The 20,438-nt window shown below is 49.2% G+C and overlaps 1 protein-coding gene and 1 long non-coding RNA gene across 2 annotated transcripts in view; one reads left to right on the top strand and one right to left on the bottom strand.

The window, feature by feature from the left end:
* PYGL (glycogen phosphorylase L) overlaps positions 1–4,945 on the bottom strand; it is a 37,846-nt gene extending 32,901 nt beyond the window's left edge. The window contains exons 1-2 of the mRNA XM_002718303.5: positions 4,434–4,945; positions 340–441 (exon numbers count right to left, since the gene is read on the bottom strand). Coding sequence (XP_002718349.1) covers positions 340–441; positions 4,434–4,676 — 345 coding nt within the window. The 5' untranslated portion in view covers positions 4,677–4,945. The remainder of the gene's footprint in view (positions 1–339; positions 442–4,433) is intronic.
* A 1,640-nt stretch (positions 4,946–6,585) lies between these two features.
* On the top strand, positions 6,586–7,552 carry LOC138844618 (uncharacterized). The gene is made up of 2 exons (XR_011380726.1): positions 6,586–6,718; positions 7,326–7,552. It is a non-coding gene; the product is annotated as an uncharacterized lncRNA (long non-coding RNA).
* The last annotated feature ends 12,886 nt before the right edge of the window (positions 7,553–20,438 follow it).

The following is a 20,438-nucleotide window of genomic DNA, read 5'->3' as shown; positions in this document are numbered from 1 at the left end:
TCTCTGTAACTGTCTTTCAAATAAAAATCTTTTTTTAAAAAAAGGCCTGTTCAGATCCTGATTTCTAGGATGGAATCTGTAATTTGTTGGAAACTGCTATCAAAGACTTCAATTATAAGATAAAATTCTCATGAGTCATAATCAGTTCACTAACTTCTCTTTTTGGTCGAATCTTCAATGGCGGGTATCCATACAGTGATGGGTATTTCTAATCGTTTGTCGTAGCCTTGTCTGTAGACGGCAATTTTTCACTTTTCTTCCATGCTCCATGTGTCCAAGGTTCCTAAAGTGAATTGGCAGCTTAAAAGGAGAGGGTGAGAGGACTGTGGGGACAACTACCTGGTAGATGGCCTCGTCACAGGCATTCTGCAGGCCGAGGTTGATCATGGTGTTCTGCAATGTTCGGCCCATGTAAAACTCCAGGGAGAGGTAATAAACCCTCTGAAATAAAGGAACGAGAGGTCAGGTTTCCCCTGGGGGCAGTCTCAGCTGGCAGCATCCACATCCAAGGCGGTAGGTGGGCAGTGCGGCGCAGCATGTGGCACTGCTGAGCTGGAGTCCTGGCTCTCCCGCTTCCAGGCCAGGTTCCTGTTAACGCGCCTGGGAGGCAGTGGTGCTGGCCCAAGTGCTTGCATTTCTGCCACTCACATGGGCGACCGGGATGGAGTTCTGTTCTCCTGGCTTCAGCCTGGCCCAGTCCTGGCTGTTATAGGCATTTGGGGAGCGTACCAGCAGACAGAAACTATCTTTCTCTTCGGCTCTCTCTCTCTCTGTTTCCCTTTCCCTATCACTTGGCCTTACAAACAAACAAACAAATAGTCTTAAAAAAAAAAAAAAAACTCTCAAGGTCCTGTCAGGCCACCAATAGGAACCAACCAAGCAAGACAAGCAAGATTACTGTAACACAGAGTGGGAGAAACTCCTACAGATGTTAGCACAGAGTAAAAGCACTATTAGCATCTGGTTTTCAGGAAACCATTTTATATGCTATTTTTGGCAAAAGACTTCAGTATATTTTTAGTCTCAATGAGGAAAAAAAAGGAAACTCACCCAACTAACTGCATTCAATAGCTTGTGGATTCTCCCCCTTCTATTAGGCTCAGGAAGTCAGACTGCCATAGCTTTTGAATCATTCATAAAATATTTCTAGGTGCTTCTATAAGGGTGAGGGTCAGGTGCAGTGGCTGGGACCACATCACATCCTCCAAGAAACAGGAGGATTCACTCCCTTCTACTCTATGGCTAGAAAATATTGCACTGCGACTGATGAATAGAAGTAAATTTACAATTAATTTTAGAATTGAAATTATTCTAGACAGGCTACGAGGGGAGATAGTTCCTTCTAAGAAAGCCCACCTACGTGTGTTAGTGGTTGTGCCTGATGAAAGCAGAAACGTCTCTGTTGACTTGGAAACTGTTTGTGTTTGACCTGGTAAAAGCCAGGTACATTTTATCAGCGTTAAAATCGAGAGGAGCAAAGATCAGACTTGCCTAAAACTTTTTTATCTGGATACAAGCAGAGTTGACTCACAAGATCAGTGAGTAACTTCACCCCCTTTGACAATATCTCCTCTCTGTATCTGTGCCCCTTTTTCTTCTCTGCCACACACAAAACAACCGGAGTCCGCAGGTGCACCGACATCAAACCTTCTCAAATTTTAGGGACTCCCTCATTTCCATAAGAACCTAAGACAAAGAGATTTGGCCAACCTGAAAACGTCAAAAGTGTATGCTTTTTGTAATATTTGCCATATTGGTTACATACATAAAGGATACTTTATAATGTTTGTGGAAAAAAGAGAATAAAAAATAAGCTTATTTTGGTGCAAAAATGTTTGACATTTATGCACCTTTTTTTTTTTTTGCATTTTCCTTGAACTTCTGCAAGACCCCTCAGAGACGGACAACACGGTAGTATTTGAAAGTGTCAGTTTAGGAATGCTGTTCTTCCCCACCATCATCTGATGGAAGAACTGCATTCCGTCTTCACAGGGAGACAGTCACCAGTCACGCACAGTGCGGCATGCAACCCTGCTTTCCGTTTCCTGCAAGCTGCCTCCCTGTGCTCCCTTCTGCAGTTAGGGCCTCCCCAGCCAAGCAGATGCCTTTGTGAGACTGGGAAAAGCCAGCTTTCCTGGCGCAGACAGAAGGCAAACGGGGGCAGGGCTCCACGGACACCACAGCTGGGAATCAGGTACACGAAGACACTGCCATCGCAGGAAACAGTATCTCCGCCACAAGCACCCGCTTGCGTAACGGCACAGTTTTCTCATCCTTCCTTGTTTCTACTTCCACTGGCTCTAGAATACAAGCATGATGTTTTGCCTTTTTAATGAACTACGGAGAGGTTATTTATAACTATAACGTCTGTCTAACACCTGACATTGTGAGGGCATCATCCGGGAAAAATGGCTGAATCTGTATTCCATGTCTTTGCTTCTCTTTTAGTGATTCCAAATTAGCATGGACTTCAGACATTTTAAGTCAAAAAGTAAATGAGAGAGCGCCTCCTTAAGTGATACTCTTTATGAGTACAGGGACTTAAGGTGACTTTCTATTTTCTCATAAATATATTTTGGGGGAGGAAGAACTCATACTTGGGAACACACAAGACCTTGAGAGAGAGAACTCTCAGTTAATGACCTCCAAAAGTTTATTGCGATGCCTAGTACTAAAGTATTTGAGCGTCTCCAATATGCCTTATACATTACATACATGTGTTATTATGACAGATATTTTATGTTTATTATTCAAAATGTTAACTTTTTCAAAAGGCTTGTAGAGGAAAAACTGAGGCAGAAACGATAACTAACGATTCTAAATTATGCCTTATTTTACTCCCAGTATTAATCAGAGGACCTGGGAGGATCTGGGGAGGTGTATGCAAGAGGTGGCAAGAATAAAACTGAGATGGGCAGGACAGGGGCCACTTGCAGGGAGCCATACGGTGGGAGGGGGCACTCACTGCAAGTGAGGGGTACAGTGCAGACAGCCCAGACGTGGGGACTGGTTCTGCAGGGGAGCACGGAGGCCCAGGGGGTGATGGGAAGGGAGGGTCTCCTGGATAGGAAGGTTTATGCCCACAGAAGGAAAGACTACGAGGCACAGCTGGGCACAGGGCGAGGATCCCTGTAGGAAGCTTAAGTGCACTCCAATGCACAGAATGAGATTACCAACTCACATGCCCTCTGGGGCCAGCAAAAACCAGAAATGCGTCATGGAGGTTACAGAAAGGAAGCTTCCTGGGCTGAGGACTGGAGTGTGGTAAGCCCTGCCTGAAGGCATGGAAAATGAAATGGCAGAGAGGTGTCTGGCTCGCTGAATACAATGTGTCTGCTGGTCACAGCTGGCTCCTGCTGCAGGCTCTACCTGGGAGCTAGGTAACCACTTAGCATCGCTGCAGGGGGCCAGGCTGGCAGGAAGTGAGGATGGAGGGCAGTGGGGATTTGAAGGCAAACTTCAGAAACCCACAGGAATATGGCAATCCACTGAATGGGGCACACAGAAGGAAGTCAAACTGAGAACCGTTTTGCGTCTGAGTGACTGTCATGAAAGTTAGGCACACAGAAGACAAGGCGAAAGGGGAAGAACAATGACTTGAGGTTTTAACAATGTTTGTTTCTTTATTTGAAGGCTGAAAGGGAGGAGAGAGAGAGAGAGAGAGGACACTATCTCTTCCATCTGCCGGTTCACTACCCTAATGCCTGCAACAGCCAAGGCTGGGCCAGACTGAAGCCAGCAGCCAGGAACTACACGTGGGCCTCCTACAGGGGTGGCAGGACAGCAAATACCAGGACCACCATTTGTTGCCTCCTGGGGTGCACATTAGCAGGACGCTGGATGGGAAAGAGAGGCGGGACTTGATCCCCCACAATCTGCTGTGCCACAGTGCCCCTCCCCTACTTGAGTTCTTCACGTGTTGAGGAAACATCAGAAGACTTAGGTGTGTTCCCTGAGCACTTGGCCATGCAGGAATGGAGTGTGAAAAAGAGCTCCGGCTGGAAGTGCACCATGGGGACCATGTACACAGTTCCCAGACACTGGGGGTCGGGTGGGCTGGGAGGGAGGCATGGACGCATGGGCTGGCTGTACCATGCTTTCTGAGGGCAGGAAGCACCAGGACAGAGTCTATCTTTCCTCCTTCCACTCGGCCTCCCACCTGCCCGGTCCAGGTTTCTCAAGCTCGCCACAGGTGGACGTGGGCCCCGCGTCGCCCTTCCCCGCCAGCCCTCGTCTCCATCCCCGGGCTCCCTAGACGGCCCAGGAACCCCCCTGTACTCCCCCAGGAGTCCGCTCAGGGCTTCGGAACAGGGTCGGGCAGGGCCCACGCCCCCTCTCCGCCCCACACTTAGGCAGCCCTCAGGAGAAGCCTGGGTGTCGCCTGCTCCCCCAGCTGCGATCGGGGGTGCTCGCGGAGCGCGGGGCGGCCCTACCTTGGGGCACTTGTCGTAGTAGTGCTGCTGCGTGCGGATCCAGCGGCCCACCAGGTGGTCTCGCACGGTGTGGGCCAGCGCGAAGAAGTAATCGCGGGGCGTGGCCACGTTGCGGTCCTTGACCAGCGTGAAATGCAGGTGCCGGTTGAAGCCCTTCTTGAGCTCGGCCACGTTCTCCACGCCCACGATGCCGCGGATGCTGATCTGCCGCCGCCTCTCCTGGTCGCTCAGCGGCTTGGCCATGGCTGCGGCCCGGGCAGACGCGACGGCGCGGGACGGGAACCGGCCAGCCGCGCTCGCGGCCGCTTTAGAGGCGCACCCAGGGCTCGGACCCGCCTCCCCGGCACCGCCCCCGTCTCCGCCCCGGGCCGGGCGCGGGATCTGCGGGCTCCGGGAGGGCGGCTTCGGGCCCGCCTGCTCCCTGCGCTGGGTGTGCGGAGGCCCGCGTGGGACAGCGAGGGGCGCAGACGCGGGCCCCCTGAAGGCTGCGTGCGGTGCAGCGGCCGCGGCCGCCTCCCGCCCGCCCCCGAGGGTCAGCGCGCACCGACTGGGGCTGCCCCACCCCCTGGCCTGGCCTTGGCGTCGCCCCTTCTTGGAGCCTTGGACGCCAACGTGTCGTCCGCTCCCCCCCCCCCCCCCCCCCGCCAGGACTGTTTGGGTTTCTGGATCCCTGGCCGCAAGCCCGCCGGGTCCAAAGCGCCGTGCGGCTGCTCCGCAGGGCTGGGATCCTGGCCACCAGGGAGGCGCGAGCTGGGGATTTTACCCCAGGCCCTAGGTGTGAATGAAGTTTTAACCAAAGGCGGTGCGGGGAGGAAGTAGAGGTCTCTGTGTGTGCCAAGCGAAGGCGGTACTCCTGTGCCGGCTGCCTGTTTGGTCCCCAGGGCCACTGACCCCTGCGCCTGCACCTCCCGCTTCCGTGGGGTCTGTGTGTATGTGCACCTGGGCCTGTTAGTGTGTGTGTGTGTGTGTGTGTATACTCCTTGACCTGTTAGTGTGTGTGTGTGTGTGTGTGTGTGTACTCCTTGGCCTGTTAGGGTGTGTGTGTGTGTGTACTCCTTGGCCTGTTACAGCATATGTGTGTGTGTGCAACTGGGCCTGTTGTGTGTGTGTACTCCTTGGCCTGCTAGGGTGTGTGTGTGTGTATACCTTGGCAAAGGCAAACACACTGCCTGCTAGATTGTCAGAGGTTTTTAAAGCAAAGCTGGATATTTTGAGTTGATGCCTAGGTAGGGGGCGGGATTATTCGATCCAGACCAAATGAAAACGTTCGAATCGCCCAGGGCTGGCACGATTTCCAGATCCTTGTCCTGCCAGCCGGGTGGCGCCTGAGGCAATACCTGCACTACCCAGTGACCTGCGCTGGCTCGCATCTACAGCAGAGTGAAGCTGAGGGCTTGATGGGAGGGGAGCAGAAGTGCCCTACATTAGGAGGCGGAGTGGAGCCCCATCCAATGATGTCATTTCAACCATCAGTGAGGCCTGTGAGGGGAAAAGCCCGGGTGGGCAGAAAGAGAAGGTCCTTTGACAGCTTGCATAATAAAATGTGTGTTTCTTCATCTGCTTTGGACCCCCCCCCCCCCCAGGATGGAGTCCTTCACGCCTCGGTGTGAAATAGTTGGATCCGCTCTACCAGCTGCATGGGACACAGGGTGGAGAGGGGGACAGGACGGGAGGGTGAGAGGCTCAGAGGAGCTTAGTCCCAAGGAGACTCTGAGCAGCAGAAGGCAGGAGGAAGCCAGGCCGCTTGGATGGCTGGGGAATTAGGGCGGACACAGAACAAGGGAGACACTGAGTGCCAAGAATTAGTGCTGCTTAGGACGTTTCAGACAGGGGGATCCTGGGGGCCTGCTGACGAGGGTGGAGGACGCTCTTGTCGGAAACCCAGGGTGCTGAGCTAATGCCTGTGCTGGTGTCTTGGTCCGGGACCCAGGCAGACAGCTTGCACTTCTGAGCTGGACATCTCTGTAATGGGAAATACAGAACCAGAGAATGGGGGCCAGGCCCTTGAACCCCACGTGAAGAGGAACCCAATCTTCCGGGGTGGTTTAGGGGTTCTCCACACTCAGTCTTAAAGGACAACCTAGCTCTTGGCCAGTTACTCCCTTCTTACTTCTCTTTCAGTCTTTCAGAAAAGTCTTCAGTATGACTGTGAATTAGTTCCTCTATATTCTTCAACAGAACCTGGGCCCGGTGTTAGCATCCAACGGGAATTTACAACATTGTGTCCTCTTCTGTGAGCGATACTTTCCCGGTTTATGTCCTGATGGAGTCTCTGCTTTTAAAATGTGAGTATTTGGCGCCGTGATTAAGGTGCTGCTTAGAATCCCTGCGCCCCATGTTGGCGAGGCCGGGTCTGAGTGCCAGCTCTGCTCCTGATTCCAGCCTCCTGTTAGTGTCACCCTGCTCAGCAGCAGGTGAAGGCTAAAGTGCTTGGACTCCTGCCACCCCTAGGGGGAACTCAGATGGGGTTTCCAGCTCTTGGCTTCAGCCTGGCCCAGTCCTGGTTGTTGCAGGCATTTTGGGGAGTGAACCAGTGGCTGGGAGAACTGTCTCTCTCTACGTTTCAGATAAAAATAATGAAAATTTAAATTTGGGGTAAAGTGCATTTGTTTAAAGAAAAGCCATAGTGTGGGTGGTCCATGGGTGTGGCAAAGAACTGTAGCACAGCTTGCAACTGAAGCTGTAGAAACAAGGAATGGGATGGTCTCGCTGGTTCCTTCGTGGTCAGAGAGGTGCTAATTCTGTGCCGGTCTGGGACACTGAGCTTTTGAGATGTTAACACTACTTTTTTCTGGGCCAGTGCTGTGGCATAGTGGGTAAAGTGGCTGCCTGCAGTGCTGGCATCCCATATAGGCAATGGTTAGAGTCCTGGCTGCTCCAATTCTGTTCCAGCTTCCTGCTAATGCGCCTTGGAAAGCAGTAGAAGATGGCCCAAGTCCTTGGGCCCCTGTACCCACATGGGAGACCCAGAAGAAGCTCCTGGCTCTTGGCTTTGGGCTGACCCAGCTCTGGCTGTTGCAGCCATTTGGGGAGTGAACCAGTGAATGGAGGATCTTTCTATCTGCCCCCCCCCCTCCATAACTCTGCCTTTCAAATAATAAATAAATAAATATTTAAAAATACTGACTTTTCTTTAGTGTCTTCCTAAGTAGAAATGCCAGATACTTTGGGGCCTGGAGAAAGCACCAGATTTCAGTTGTTCCCATGTTCACATTGGCATTGCCAGTGACGACCTGTGTTGTTGCAGTTGATTTCTCCACAATGTTGCAGTGGATTCATTTCTGAGAGGAGGAGCGTGGTGGAGGCAAGAGGCGTGGAGTCACCACAAAGACCCCGGGAGTTGGGTGAAAGTGGGCTTGAGGCAAGCAGCCCGCAGACTCGTTTATTTCAGTTAGTACAACAGCTTATATAGTCAAGACCAGCCAATCCGGTCAAGGGGCAGTCTATGCCCCAACCAATCACAGCCTGTTGCCAGGCAGTTTCCAAAGCCATCCAATCACAGCCTGTTGCCAGGCAGGCTCTTGTTGCCAGGCAGTTTCTGAAACCATCCAATCACGGCCTGCAGTCAGTCATGCTCTGTTGTCATATTGTTTCCTCTTGTCATGTGGTTTCTGAAGCCATCCAATCACTGCCTGTTGCCAGGCAGTTTCTGTTGTCAGCGGCCATCTTGGCATGACCTTTTCACCTCAGTGGCCATCTTGGCATGAACTTTTCACGTCATTAATGTGGTAATTAATGAGGTGAAAAGGTCATATCAAGATGGCCACTGACAACAGAAACTGCCTGGCAACAGGCTGTGATTGGATGGCTTTGGAAACTGCCTGGCAACAGGCTGTGATTGGTTGGGGCATAGACCGCCCCTTGACCGGATTGGCTGGTCTTGACTATATAAGCTGTTGTACTACTGAAACAAACGAGTCTGCGGGCTGCTTGCCTCAAGCCCACTTTCACCCAACTCCCGGGGTCTGTGTGGTGACTCTGCGCCTCTTGCCCCTACCACGCTCCTCCTCTCAGAAATGAATCCACTGCAACATTGTGGAGAAATCAACTGCAACACTGTGTGATCCTGGCTTCTCCTCCGCTGCTCCTTGTGGTTACTGTAAGAAGCCAGCATTTGTGAGTAGCTGGACAAACTGTCCAGGCCTCACTGGACATAAGAACTGGCCCATGTTGGGAAACCATGGGCATGCATGGGAGACAACCATGAGCATGCATGTAAGTTTGGGTCTTCAAGAACCTAAGGCAGGATTCAACAGGCAAAGGATTGGACAGGGAGAGGGAGCCAGGTGAGCCTGGGACAGCCCCGCACTGTGATACAAGGCTGAGCCAGAGAGAGGCCACCTCCCAGGCTGTGTTCTAGTCCCAGGCCACTGGTCCTGGAGGGAGTCCGCTCCCAGAGGTACGTGAGGGCTCTGATAAATCCCTTTAGGGAGCAAAGCCATCTGCTCCCTGGCTCACTTTCGCTCCCTGCAGCTGGTGGTCTGCCTGTTCCATTCTGGTGACCACCAAGAGAAGGTGTTCAAGTGTTCAATGAAGACAGGTGAGTAGCCACTGCGTCTCACAGAAGGGCGTGTTGCTGTGGCCTGCCACTTTCGGATCCACCAAAACCACAATCAGCATTAGCCAAGGGCGCCGGCTGGGCTCTTCCTGTGGGTTTCCTCAGTTTGTCCTCTCACCAGCCCTGCGAGGCAAGTGGTATTTTTCTTCCCATTTTACAGACAAGGAAACTGAGGCTTGGGGAAGTGAAGGAGCTCACTCAAGATCACTTCCCAAGGAAGTTGTGGCGAAGGTTTTCAAATGCTTGAACGTGCTTTTCTTTGCCTTGAAATAGGATTTGGGATCTGTACTGTAATGTAAATTTTGACGGTATCTCAGCAAGGCTACTTAGTGGGTGTGGCCTTTTGAGCTACTTCTCATCTCTTCTGAACTCAGCGAAATGCCATAGTTCTACAGTGGCCCCGTAAACAGGTCCCTTGTACCCTGGATTGGATGGCACGAAGGAGCTTAGTGCCCAGGGAGTGAATTTCAGGTACACATCTCTGGATGCACCTGTCCACCCAGGTTGCTCCCTGGAGCCTGCTGTTCCAAGTGTTTAGAACGATGGCCTAGAGCCTGGGTTCATTATCCTACGGGGTGCCCCTGGCATCCACAGACAGTGCAGCTGACCTCCCTGCTGTCTCTGAAGTCAGCCGTGGCCCTGGCTTGTTACCTGGGCATGTCTGGCTTGTCCTGGAGTAGGCGGGTGTCCCTCCCACCTCCCGGCCCTGTCACATTCGGTCTGCTCGTGACTGCAGCAGGGAGGCGTGTTAGCCGTGGTCTAGCAGGAGTTTCTGAGAAGCCAGCTGCAGGTCTCCCTCTGTCCCTCAGATCCTCGTGTCTACACGGAAAATGTTGACAGTGGGTGAGCGCTCAGAGCTTCGAGTCCAACTTCTGCAAACTAAGGGTAATCTCCATCTTTCTCTCTCTAAAGTGACTAAGCTCTAGGAAGATGCCCGTGTGGAAGTGTGAGGAAGTATCAGAAGCCTTAATAAGATGGAAACTTCAGGGCTGGCGTTGTGGCACAGCGGCCTGTGATGCCAGTGTCCTCCCATGTGGGTGCCAGTTCGAGTCCCGGCTCCACCTCCGATCCATCTGCCTGCTAACGGGCCTGGGAAATCAGTAGAAGATGGCCCAAGTGCTTGGGCCCCTGCACCCATGTGGGAGACCCAGAAAGAAGCTCCTGACTCATGGCTCCTGGCTTTGGATTGGCCCAGCTCTGGCCATTGTGGCCACTGTGGGGGTGAACCAGTGGATGGAGGATCTTCTCCCCTACCCGTGTGGCTCTACTTTTCAAATAAATAAATAAATCTTAAAAAAAATCCATGAGCTATTAACCTAAGTCTTTGGGGACTAAACCTTTAATACAGGGCCTTTGGGGGCCACTCAAACTACTATTGAAACCATAGTAGCACTTGGACACACACAGGAGAATACTTAAAAAAGTTTATGGAAAATGGAAATGGAAGAATGTATATATTTAATTTACTGCCCATCTGAGCTTATACACTATTCATATTTGTTACTGCCTGCTATTATTACTCATGCAATAAGACCGAGGTATCAGAAAGGGCTTTCAACCTTGTACAGGAATGAGTGCGATGAATTTGGGGAAATTTTGCAAGGAGCTATGAGCAGCTCTTGACTGAGGAAGTGAGAAGTGTACTAAGATAGGATTTCATCAGATGATCATGATGCAACCTGCAAAAGGGTCAGCCTCCTTGCTACCTTGTCTGAAGGCCTTTGTCAAAGCAAACTCTCCATAAGCACACACAAGACCTGCCCTTTGTACGTGATCGATTCACGGCAGGCACTCGGCATACAGAACATATAGGCCCCCCTACAAATATTACTGGCTTTGGAATTTTGTTCCCTTGATGGGGTAAACCTAAGGCATCACATCCCCAGGTTCTCAAATGCCAGATACTTTAACTTCTCAGAGTTGTTCAATTGTCCTCAAAGTTTGAACCATGAAGTACTCAGAGACTGAAGGGTGACGTTTGGTAGCTTGAAACATACACAAATGTGGAGGGAAAATTGCTTCTTTTTCATTTAACATTTTCAAGAATGGAGCCTGGGAATTGGGATAATGTATGAAAAGCTGATTTCTTATGCAAATGATGAGCTTCTATTGGTATTTCTTATGGTCTTAGATTATAGTTTATTGAGCATAGTTTTATATGATGTAATCTTGCTCTGATTTTCAAATTCAATGTTGCTGATATATCAGGAAAACATTTGTTAAATACCCAATGTGAGTCCAGTATTGTGCAGGGCAGTTGGGAAACATCAGTGAAGCAAATCAGCTGAAGGGTGGGGAGGGCCTTTGGTCTCCTAGCAACCCTCCCTCTCTTCCTGCTTCCTTCTCCTTGTACACTCAGGTATGAGGGAACTTCAGAAAGTTCACGCAGAAGAGAAACACAAGCTAAGTTTACTTTGGTGCAAACATTTTTGAATTCCATGCATTTGAGAGAGTCTTTAAAAAGTTCACAGAACACATATTATGAAAAAAAGTTATGCATGGATTTCAGATTCTTTTTGCATGACAACCAACTTATCTGTGGCCAGTGTCCTGGCCTAGTGGGTTAAGCCACTGCTTGCCATGCCAGCATCCCATCCGGGAGCACCAGTTTGAGTCTTGGTTGCTCTACTTCCAATAAAGCTTCCTGCTAATATGCCTGAACGCAAGAAATGATGGCTCAAGTGTCTGGACCCCTGCCACCTATGTGGGACACCTGGATGGAATTGTAGGCTCCTGGTTTTGGCCTGGTCCAATCCAGGCCATTGTGGCCATTTAGAGGGTAAATCAGTAGATGGAAGATCTCTCTCTCTCCCTCTCTCTCTCTCTCTCTCTCTCTCATCTCTGTCTCTGTCTCTCCTTCTCTCTCTGTCACTTTGCCTTTCAAATAAAAATCTTAAAAACCTTGCTAACTAATTTATGTTCATTAAATTAAAAAAAAACCTTGCTAACTTATCTTTAAAATTCCATTTTCCATGAACGTTTTGAAGCACTTTACAAGTCCATATACTTACGCGGGAGTCATTTTGTAGCCTGACTTGGGTTTCACAGCCCTGACTACAGGACTGCTCTATCTATGGTCATGATCCAAGTGGGAGGAGGATCTGAATTTCTAGTGAATTCAAAACATCAACAAAACCATCCTTAACGAGCATCCACTGTATACAAGGCTCTGTGCTCACACCAATGGTACAAGAAGGCAGCCCATGGGCTCTGCCTACCAAGGACTTCTCAGCCAGGCTGAGGCACCAGCTCACATGAAAACACAAGGCAGACAATCAGACCCTGTGAAAGGCAAAACCCAGCAGCCCAGACCCAAAGCTAGAGCTCAAAGAGAACAGACGTTTCTCCGGGGCCCCGGAAGTTCTGTTCTGTTCTCCACCCTCACGACCGAGAATTCCTCAGTCCTTGTATCCAAATACACTTCAAGGAGAGGATGAAAAGACCACGTTTCACCCCACTGGGATTTTTCATGAAACATGGTTTCATTCATTGAGGAAGATTCAGTGTGTGAGCTGCAGGGACACACTTTCACCAGCAGGGGGCGCACTTTATATTTGAACGTGACTTCACTGGCCAGCGACTGAGCTGAGCAGGATGTGACCACAATTTTCATCAGGGCCTTTTCTCTTTGTTCCAGATCTTTATGCTCCAAAACACCCTGAAAAAAAAAAAAAGGCCCATACTCCGAAGAAGGTAAATAAAAATTGAGTATTTTCATCACTCTAGCCAGAGCCTAAAGTAGATGGCGCGTCCTCACTTTCAAAATCTTAGATGGAAATCTATTGAAATGGAATGAAATAATTTATTCTGATACGGAGCACAGGAAAATATTTTTAAATTAAAAAAGTTAAAAGCATGGGATTTCAACGCCTTCATGCCAGATTTAGGAAACGCTCAAAACCGGATGCACTATTTGGGTTCCCCAGGGACCACTGGGGTTCCCAGGGCTGGAGAAGCAGAGACCTAGGCTGGGACCCAGCACAGGGCTTCCCGGCTGCCTGGGCACCTCTGCAGCTGCTGAGACAGGCCCGAGTGAAGTCACCTTGTTCAGGGCAGAGGGAGCACCTGTGGAACACGGCAGGTTGCATCCGTGTTGGATTCAGACATGACAGCTGGGGTGAGTGGCTGTGACCGGCCAAGTGACTTCCTGGTGAGCACACACCCCGCGGGCAGATGGAACCTGGTGATTGGTTGCACCCAGGAAGGCGTCTCCAACTGTCAGAGGGGAGTGGACCTCTGATTGGGGCATCCTGGCAGGTTCTTGATTCTGTTCCCTGGCCCAACTGCCAAGAAGCTTGTGTCCCTTGGGGACATGGAGGGCCATCGGGAAGCACTGGAAGAAGTTTCTCTCTGAGCTTTGTAAGATGCAGCCAGACCTGAAAGGCGCTGTTGTACTTTGCAGCAGGTGCAGGGGAACCATTCTCCCTGTGTCCCCTGCACGGCTCTGAGGAAGACCTGGATGAACCCTGGCACTCAGCAGTCACGGCACGACTAGCAGGACTGGGAGCACGTGGAGCCTCCGTTTGGGGACTCCCAGAAATCTAGGCCATGGAATGCCCAGGTGGGAGGTTTGGAAAGGCAAGAAAGCGCAAGAACTGGCGACCATGTGTGTGGGAGCCAAAGAAATGTCCTCTGACTCAGCCGCATGAGTGGAGAAAAAGGCAGGCAAAAAGCATGCATGTCACACGTCACGCAAGTTATACACGGTGATCTATGCCATATGTCATACACATATGGTTCTCGGAGTTGTCAAACATGTCCTAGAGAACTGTAATAATTCTTCTCTCATCCAAAAGTTCCATCTGGGGGAGGGGGCATCATACAAAAGTTCATGGAGAATGGAATTAAGGTCAGTTTGAGGGGCAGGCGTCTGGCCCAGCAGTTAAAACGCTGGTTAGGAATCCTGCGTTCCACGCTGAGGACCAGGTTCCATGCCAGGCTCTGACCCCGCCGTCCTGCTCAGGCAGACCTGGGAAACAGCAGGGATGGCTCAGGCAGCCGGGTCCTGGCCACCCACACGGGAGGCCCACATGAATTCTCAGCTCCTGGCTTGTCTGGCCCAGTCCTGGCCATTGCCCATTTGGGGAGTGAATCAGCGGATGAGAGATTGCTCTCTGTTTCTCTTTGTCTTGAATAAATTTTAAAAATTAAAATTACAAAAAGATGAATTTATCTTAGTGCAAAAGAAAAAAAAATCTTTAAAATCTAATTGTACCAGAGGTCTTCAAAAACTTTATGAAAAACGGATATTATGAAAAACTATGTATGGACTACAAAACCTTTGTGCACCAAAATAAGCTTACCTTTTCATTCCTTTTCCAGATAACTTTCTGAAGTACCTTCTTGTTTTTATAGCAGTAAAATGCATAGAGAGGTGCGTAAATCTTATTTTTTTATTATTTGAAAGGGGAGGAGAGAGAGAGAGAGAGGAAGAAAGAAAGAAAGGAAGAAAGAGAAAGAGAGAGAGAGAGAGAATGGTTTTCCATCTGCAGTTTGTTATATCTTAATGTTAGCCGTCGCAAAGCACACTGGACACCGGAGTAAGGGAAAGGGTTTATTGGGGAACACCCTACAGACCGGAGTGAAGGGGCGGCAAAGGAAAAAGAGAGAAAGAGAGTATAAGAGAGAAACAGAGAGGAGAGGAGCTAGCAAGGAGAGAAGATAGAGCAGAGAGGAGGAGAGAGGAGAGCAGAGCCAAGAGACCAGAGGAGGAGGCTAGAGAGAGGAACCGGGAGAGAGCAGGAGAGAAGGGCCAAGAGAGCACGTGTTCTGGAACAGGCCCTTTTAAAACTTTGCCTGAGGGCGGGCAGGGAAGCAGGAGCAGCAAATCCCATTAGGATGGGGGTGGAGCCTGGCTCAGGTAGCTGGGCCATGCGGCCACCTGGCTATAACTGCGCCAGTTTCCTAACACTGTTTCATTCCACAAATGGCCACAAAGGCCAGGGCTGGTCCAGGTTGAAACCAGGAGCCTGGAACTCCAATCAGGTTTGCCACATGGATGGCAAGAGCCCAAGTACTTGGGCCATCTTCTGCTGCCTTCCCAGGTGCATTAGCAGGGAGCCTAGTGGGAAGTGGAGTGGCAGAGACTTGAGTCAGCTCTTGGATACTGGATGCCAGTGCTGCAAGCAGTGGCTTAACCTGCTGCACCACAACACTGGTTCCAGGTGTGTAAGTCTTAAGTTTGTGTGCTGTGCTAAGCAATTGTTTGCAAATGAGTCACTCACATACCTCCAGCTGGACTGAGCTCCAGCCCAGAATGAGAAGCTCAGAGGCCCCTCCAGGCCGCCTTCCCAGTCGCTCTCCCTCCTAAGGGTAACCTGCGCTCTGATTGCCGATGCCGCAAAGACTTTGGCCCGTTTACCACTTAGGGAAGTCCTGCGTTAGGTCTCTGCGTCTGACTTCATTTACTTGGCATTAGGTCTGTGTCTGTGAGTTTCATTTCTGAGCTGGTCAAACTTCACCTGCTTTCATCATTATGCAGTATTCCCTTATACGAACATAGCACACTTTTTTTTTTAATATTATTTATTTTTATTTGAAATTCAGTTACACAGAGAGAGGAGAGGCAGAGAGAGACAGAGAGAAAGAGAAAATGAGAGAGAGAGAGAGAGGTCTTCCATCTGATGGTTCACTCCCAAATTGGCTGGAGAGAGAGAGAAAGAGAGAGAGAGAGAGAGGGAGAGAGGTCTTCCATCTGATGGTTCCCTCCCAAACTGGCCACAATGGCTGGAGCTACGCCGACCTGAAGCCAGGAGCCAGGAGCTTCTTCCGAGTCTCCCACATGGGTGCAGGAGCCCAAGGACTTGAGCCATCTTCTACTGCCTTCCCATGCCACAGCAGAGAGCTGGATCGGAAGTGGAGCAGCTGGGTCTCGAACCAGCGCCCATATGGGATGCCGGCGCTTCAGGCTGGGGCTTTAACCCACTGTGCCACAGTGCTGGCCCCCATAGCACACTTTTTAGTACCCATTTTACTGTGAATGGAATTTGAGTTGCATCCAGTTTGGGGTTATTAAGAACAAAGCCTCCATGAACATCTTTAAAAATGTTTCTCCTACTCACATGCTCCTATTTCTGTTGGGAGTGTAATTGCTAGGCCTGATATACCTACATTTTAACAGACATTTTTCTTCCTGTATGTGGAACATGTGGTTGGGAGTTGTGGTTCAAGTGTGTTCCTCTGCTAGAAGACTGGCTGGCTCCTGGCATGGTGGAGCTGAGGCAGTGGGGTTTTTAAGTGGCAGGACCAAGTGCAAGGCAGTTAGGTCACCTTCAGAAGGGACTAATGTAGTTCTTGTGGGACCTCAGTCAGTTCCTGTGAGTTGTTATGAGAAAGACAATGCTGGGCCAGTGCTATAGCATAGTGAGCTAAACTTCTGCCTGTGGTGTCGGCATCCCATGTGGATGCTGGTTCAAGTCCCAGCTGCTCCTCAACTGATCCAGCTCTCTGTTTATAGCCTGGGAAAGCAGGGAAGGATGGCCCAAGTGCTTGGGCCCCTGCACCCATGTGGGAGACCTGGAAGAAGCTCCTGGCTCCTGGCCTCTGTCTGGCCCAGCTCTGGCCATTGTGGCCATTAAATAAATCTTAAAAAAAAAAAAAGAGGGCAAGCTTGGTCTCCAAATCCTGCTCGCTTCGTATTTTACCACCTGACTACTCTCACTCTCTCGCTTGTGCTCTCCCCACTATCTTGTTTTTTCTTAATAAAAAGCTTTTATTTAATAAATATAAATTTTATAAGTATAACTTTTGGATTATGATGGTTCTTCTCCCCATACCTGCCCTCCTACCTCCAAACTATCCCACCTCCTACTCCCTCTCCCATCCCATTCTTCATTAAGATTCCTTTTTAATTATCTTTATATACAGAAGATCAACTCTATTCTAAGTAAAGATTATAACAGCTTGCACCCACACAGACACACAAAGTATGAAGTACTGTTTGAAGACTAATTTTACCATTAATTTTTATAGTACACACATTAAAGAGTAAGGTCCTACATGGGGAGTAAGTGCACAGTGACTCCTGTTGTTGATTTAACAATTGACACACTTATTTATGAAATCAGTGATCACCCGAGGCTCTTGTCATGAGCTGCCAAGACTATGGAAGCCTCTTTAGTCCACAAACTATGAAATTATTTAGACAAGGCCATAGTCAAAGTGGAAGTTCTCTCCTCCCTTCAGAGAAAGGGACCTCCTTCTTTGATGACCCCGGCTTTCCACCGGGATCTCACTCACAGGATCTTTCACATAGGTTAGTTTTTGCCACAGTGTCTTGGTTTTCCATGCCTGAAATGCTCTCATGGGCTTTTTAGCCAGGTCCAAATGCCTTGAGGGCTGATTCTGAGGCCAGGGTGCTGTTTAGGGCATTTGTCATTCTATGAGTTTGCTGTGTGTCCTGCTTCCCATGTTGGATCGTTCTTTCTTTTTTAATTCTATCAGTTATTATTAGCAGACACTTGGTCTTATTTATGTGATCCCTTTGCACTTAATCCTGTCTTTATGATCAGTTATGAACTTAAACTGGTCATTTTAACTAGTAAGATGGCATTAGTACCTGCCAACTTGATGGGATTTGGAGTCCCATGGCACATTTCTAGCTCTACCATTCGGGGTAAGTCTGAGGGAGCATGTGCCAAACTGTACATCTCCTCCCTCTCCTATTCCCACTCCTATTTTTAACAGGGATCAATTTTCAGTTAACTTTACTCACCTAAGAATAATTCTGTGTTAAGTAAAGAGTTCAACCAATGGTATTAAGTAGAAAAAGAAAATACTAAAAAGAATTAAATAGTAAGCCATTCCTTGACAATCAGGACAAGGGCTGATCAAGTCATTGCTTCTCATAGTGTCAGTTTCACTTCTACGGGTTTCCTTTTAGGTGCTCAGTTAGTTGTCACAGATCAGGGAGAACATATGATATTTGTCCCTTTGGGACTGGCTTATTTCACTTAGCATTATGTTTTCCAGATTCCTCCATTTTGTTGCAAATGACTGGATTTCATTTTTTTTTTTACCACTGTGTAGTATTCCATAGAGTACATATCCCATAATTACTTTATCCAGTCTTCCTGATGGGTATTTAGGTTGATTTCATGTCTTAGCTATTGTGAATTGAGCTGCAATAAACATTGAGGTGCAAATAGCTCTTTTATTTGCCAATTTAATTTCTCTTGGGTAAATACTGAGGAGTGGGATGGCTGGGTCATAGGGTAGGGCTATATTCAGATTTCTGAGGAATCTCCAAACTGTCTTCCATAGTGGCTTTACCAATTTGCATTCCCACCAACAGTGGATTAGTGTGCCTTTCCCCCCACATCCTCACCAGCATCTGTTGTTTGTTGTTTTATGTATGAAAGCCATTCTAACTGGGGTGAGGTGAAACCTCATTGTGGTTTTGATTTGCATTTCCCTGATGGCTAGTGAGCCTGAACATTTTTTCATGTGTTTGTTTCATCCACCATCTTGTGAGGCAGCTACCAGGCCCACCAGAGGCTAACCCAGGGAGGCTGCCTGCTCCCAGGCCTCCAGCCTCCAAGTCTGTGAACTGAATAAACCATTTCTCTTTACAAAGGACTCCGTGCTTCAGGCAGTCTGTTAAAGCCACCAAAAATGGACTCTGATATTTGAGTACAGACACACATTCTTCTGAAGTAAAGGAGTAGAAGCAATGAACAAAATGTAGTTGGCTGGGAGGCTGGGGACAAGGAACTGGCATTGCTTAGAGTAGCTGGGCACTGACACTGGGATGCTTATCAGTACTGGCTCCTCACTAGTTCACTAGTTCCCACACGTGGAAGCAATGTACTGTATTGCATTGCTCAAGTCAAGTTAACATTCTTGTGGGACAGTCTTCCACTGCTGCCTAGAATAGATCTGGGACACCCCTTCCTGCAAGCTAACTTTTAATATTAACCCTAGCAAGTGATGCTTTTAATTTTTTCAAATCCTATTTCTGTCTCAGTGCAGATAGCTAGACATCGCTGGCAGAACTCACAGTCTATAGCACTGACCGCATTTGAGAGTGGGAAACCCCAGTGGGTCTTCCAATTTTATTTTTAGTTAATACGTTGAAAACTCTGGTTTAAGCACTGACTAGTGTGTTCCATGAATCTGAGCTATGAAGACTGGAAGGAAGGGAACAGTGCAACGTTTGAGTCCCAGGAGACAAGCTCCTGGTGACATGGGCCTTATCCAGACTGTCATTGGCCAGAACTATCACTGGGGACAAAGTAATCCAGTGGATCTTGGCCCAGCCCTTCAGATTCTGCATCTCCTCAACAGGAGTGTCACTTAGATGATGTGTTGGAAACCAAAAATTCTTTTTACTTATTTTCTAATGATAAAACAGAGCATCATTATTATTATTCTAGAAAAATTGGAAAGCATCTAAAATTAGTGATGACATGTAGTCACATCATCCTGTCTTAATATTTTGGGATACTTTCTTTCTTGTATTACTCATTTTTTGGGATACTTTCTTTGTTCAACCCATTTTTGAGAACTTTTTGTGCGCTGATGGCAAAACTACATGGAAAGAGAAATCCTGCAGCCCTTCAGAGAGGCTCCAACCCTCGGGCTTAAACAACAGAACCTACAGGGACTCCAGACGCAGTAGTGGGGCTGGTGCTAGGGAGAGAGATCTCTGGGTGACTGTGTACAACTGTCCTTGGACAGCTGGCTTGCACAGGCTCGCCGATGAGGCGCACTCCCTAGTTGCTAAGGTTGGTTTTCTGTGCCTAGATTGTTTGCACAAACACCTGCGGCCCTTCTGGGAGCCTGGAATTTGGTATGTGCTGGGCAGAGGGCTCCTATCTGGCCAACCCTCCATAACATCCTTAGGCATAAGATCTGACGAATTTCCCTAGCGGCCGGTACTTCGCACGTGGCGCCACGGGCTGCGGGAGGGCACTGGGGCCAGAGGGCTCCAGCACCACGTGCCCGGCTTCCTCCTGACTTTGCCCCACGCCCATTTTCCAGGCTGATTTCACTTTCTATCCTCCAACTATGACAAACTGTGACTACAAATGTGACTATGGTGGAGTCCTGAGTCCTGGCTAATCCCCAAGCATGAGGGTGGTCTTGGGGTTCCCGGGACACAAAGACCACAGGGAAACAAAGTTATGAGATGAGTCACCACCTCTGCTTTCACGAGGACCCTTAGCATGAGCTGGCAGTGCCATTCTTTCAGTCTGGAGCCCCTCCAGTGGGAAGCTCTGTGATTGGAGGTATTGGCAGAATGATGGAATGTCCCAGGTAGCTTCTAGCCACCAGGGAGCTGGGACAACCTTACTGGAGGAAGAGCTACCTGTTCAGGCCACATCTTCCTCTGCTCTGAGCCACTGAATTGCAGAACAATCCCACTGGTTTGTGGGAAAAATCACAACTGCTAACACAGTGCAGTACCCCCCAGCACAAGCATGGCTGCGCGTCTGAGGAAAACCAAC

This window comes from Oryctolagus cuniculus, chromosome 12 (genome assembly GCF_964237555.1).
Source record: "Oryctolagus cuniculus chromosome 12, mOryCun1.1, whole genome shotgun sequence".
Classification (NCBI taxonomy): domain Eukaryota; kingdom Metazoa; phylum Chordata; class Mammalia; order Lagomorpha; family Leporidae; genus Oryctolagus; species Oryctolagus cuniculus.
The sequence above is the reverse complement of the archived record's forward strand: the minus strand, read 5'-3'. Positions and strand labels throughout refer to the sequence as shown.